Source organism: Cynara cardunculus, assembly GCF_001531365.2.
Source record: "Cynara cardunculus var. scolymus isolate 2C chromosome LG 1, CcrdV1, whole genome shotgun sequence".
NCBI lineage: Eukaryota > Viridiplantae > Streptophyta > Magnoliopsida > Asterales > Asteraceae > Cynara > Cynara cardunculus.
Genome location: NC_037528.1, coordinates 17,953,556 through 17,955,112, shown reverse-complemented (window position 1 = coordinate 17,955,112; position 1,557 = coordinate 17,953,556). Strand labels below are relative to the sequence as shown.

The window sequence follows — 1,557 nt, the reverse complement described above, 5'->3', positions numbered from 1 at the left end:
ATGCCTCAAAACGTCTCCATTTCCCACTATCCACAGGCAATGCCTTCACAAGTTAACAGATTAATTATGTCACTTTAGTAGACAAAATTAATGTGAAAGTGTTTTGTGTAKGTTACCTTGCTCGGGTTAGRGCAACATTTGCTCTTTCTGGCGTAGAAAGAAAACCAATCGATCTTTTCCCACTACCCGTCACAGTTGATATGATTATCACATCCTCTTCACAACCTTGAAACCCATCAACAGTTCGAATGTTCACAGATAACTCACATTCTCCTGCTTCTCTGCTTCCATAAATRTTCCCAAGTTTGTTTTGTATCGCATAAACTTGAGCCTTGTATGGTGTTATGCAACCCACACTAATCTTTTGGTTTTTGGCCACACATTCTGCGTATATACATCAATAAAGGTAAAAAAATTGAACTGGTTTATGAAATAGCAGTAAAAAGGCACCTTTATGAAGTTTTGCAAGCAGCTCGACAATCACAGCTACTTCCACCATGTTCATCCCACTTSCRTTAYCATTAAATTCAACTTTCCCTCGCGTTAAATGAATGAAGGAGTATGATCCAAACATGTCTCCTTCAAGAAACTGCTTCTTGTAGCTTGTTTGTTTTACATTTGGACCATCAACAATCTTGTTGCCATAGAATTCTTTGTTTGGAAACAAGCTTATCATCGGATGCATTCTGTACTGGATATTCAGTAGGTGTGTTGTGTGTTTTAGTGACACCAATCTTTTAAATAAGCTCCTTCCAAACTCCAGCTTGTTACATATCTACAACAATTCTCGCCATCAGACTTTTGGTTTCTATGTGGACAGTTCTAATTGGTTTCTAATGGAAATAATGTGTACCTTGCTTTTAACTGTGGCAGGGAGTTGCTTTTCATCCCCAATGAGTATAACTCCGCGAAGACCAGGGAGTTGCAAAGGGATAACAGATTCACATTCTCTAAGTTGAGCAGCTTCATCGACTACCAATAATTCCACATTCTTCTCCAGGGTGTGCAATCTAACTGAGCTCGAGGCGGTGCAGAAGATCATAGATGCATTTTTTAAACAGAAGTTCCCAATATCCCAAAAATCTGTGGATTTAGGGAAAGAAACTGTTTGACAAAGGACTTTATCAAGTACTTGAAGGAACTCCTTCCTCATCCCATCATTTCCTGGAATCGTAGTTCCAACGGACCGAATCAAGCTGATAACTTTCATCATTTTCTTTGCTAGTTGTAATGTAACAAAAGAAGTTGGCATATGTGTGTACAAGTTTCTAACCATAGTTGTGAGTTTTTCTTCAATAACATTAACTCTTTTCGTGACAAACTCACTGAAAGATAACTTGGTGTTTTTGGGCACCTTTTCCTTCAAAACTGTCTTCTTCCCATGAATGTTTCCGACATTATAAGTAATGTCCCATGCGTGCGAGTATGAATTGTATTCATCTTCGGGGTTTTTCAGTATGCGTATCATTGATTCTGCTTTACTTCTCCAACCACAACTAGGAGACAAACAATCAGCAAGAACAGATACCCTATGTTCAAGAAATACTTGATCGAGTT

At 38.4% G+C, this 1,557-nt stretch overlaps 1 protein-coding gene across 1 annotated transcript in view; it reads right to left on the bottom strand.

Moving 5' to 3' along the window:
* LOC112520321 (probable helicase MAGATAMA 3) overlaps window positions 1-1,468 on the bottom strand; it is a 1,924-nt gene extending 456 nt beyond the window's left edge. Inside the window, exons 1-4 of the mRNA XM_025128705.1 lie at window positions 854-1,468; window positions 451-775; window positions 117-384; window positions 5-43 (exon numbers count right to left, since the gene is read on the bottom strand). Of these exons, the coding sequence (XP_024984473.1) occupies window positions 5-43; window positions 117-384; window positions 451-775; window positions 854-1,468 (1,247 nt within the window). The remainder of the gene's footprint in view (window positions 1-4; window positions 44-116; window positions 385-450; window positions 776-853) is intronic.
* Window positions 1,469-1,557: the final 89 nt, after the last annotated feature.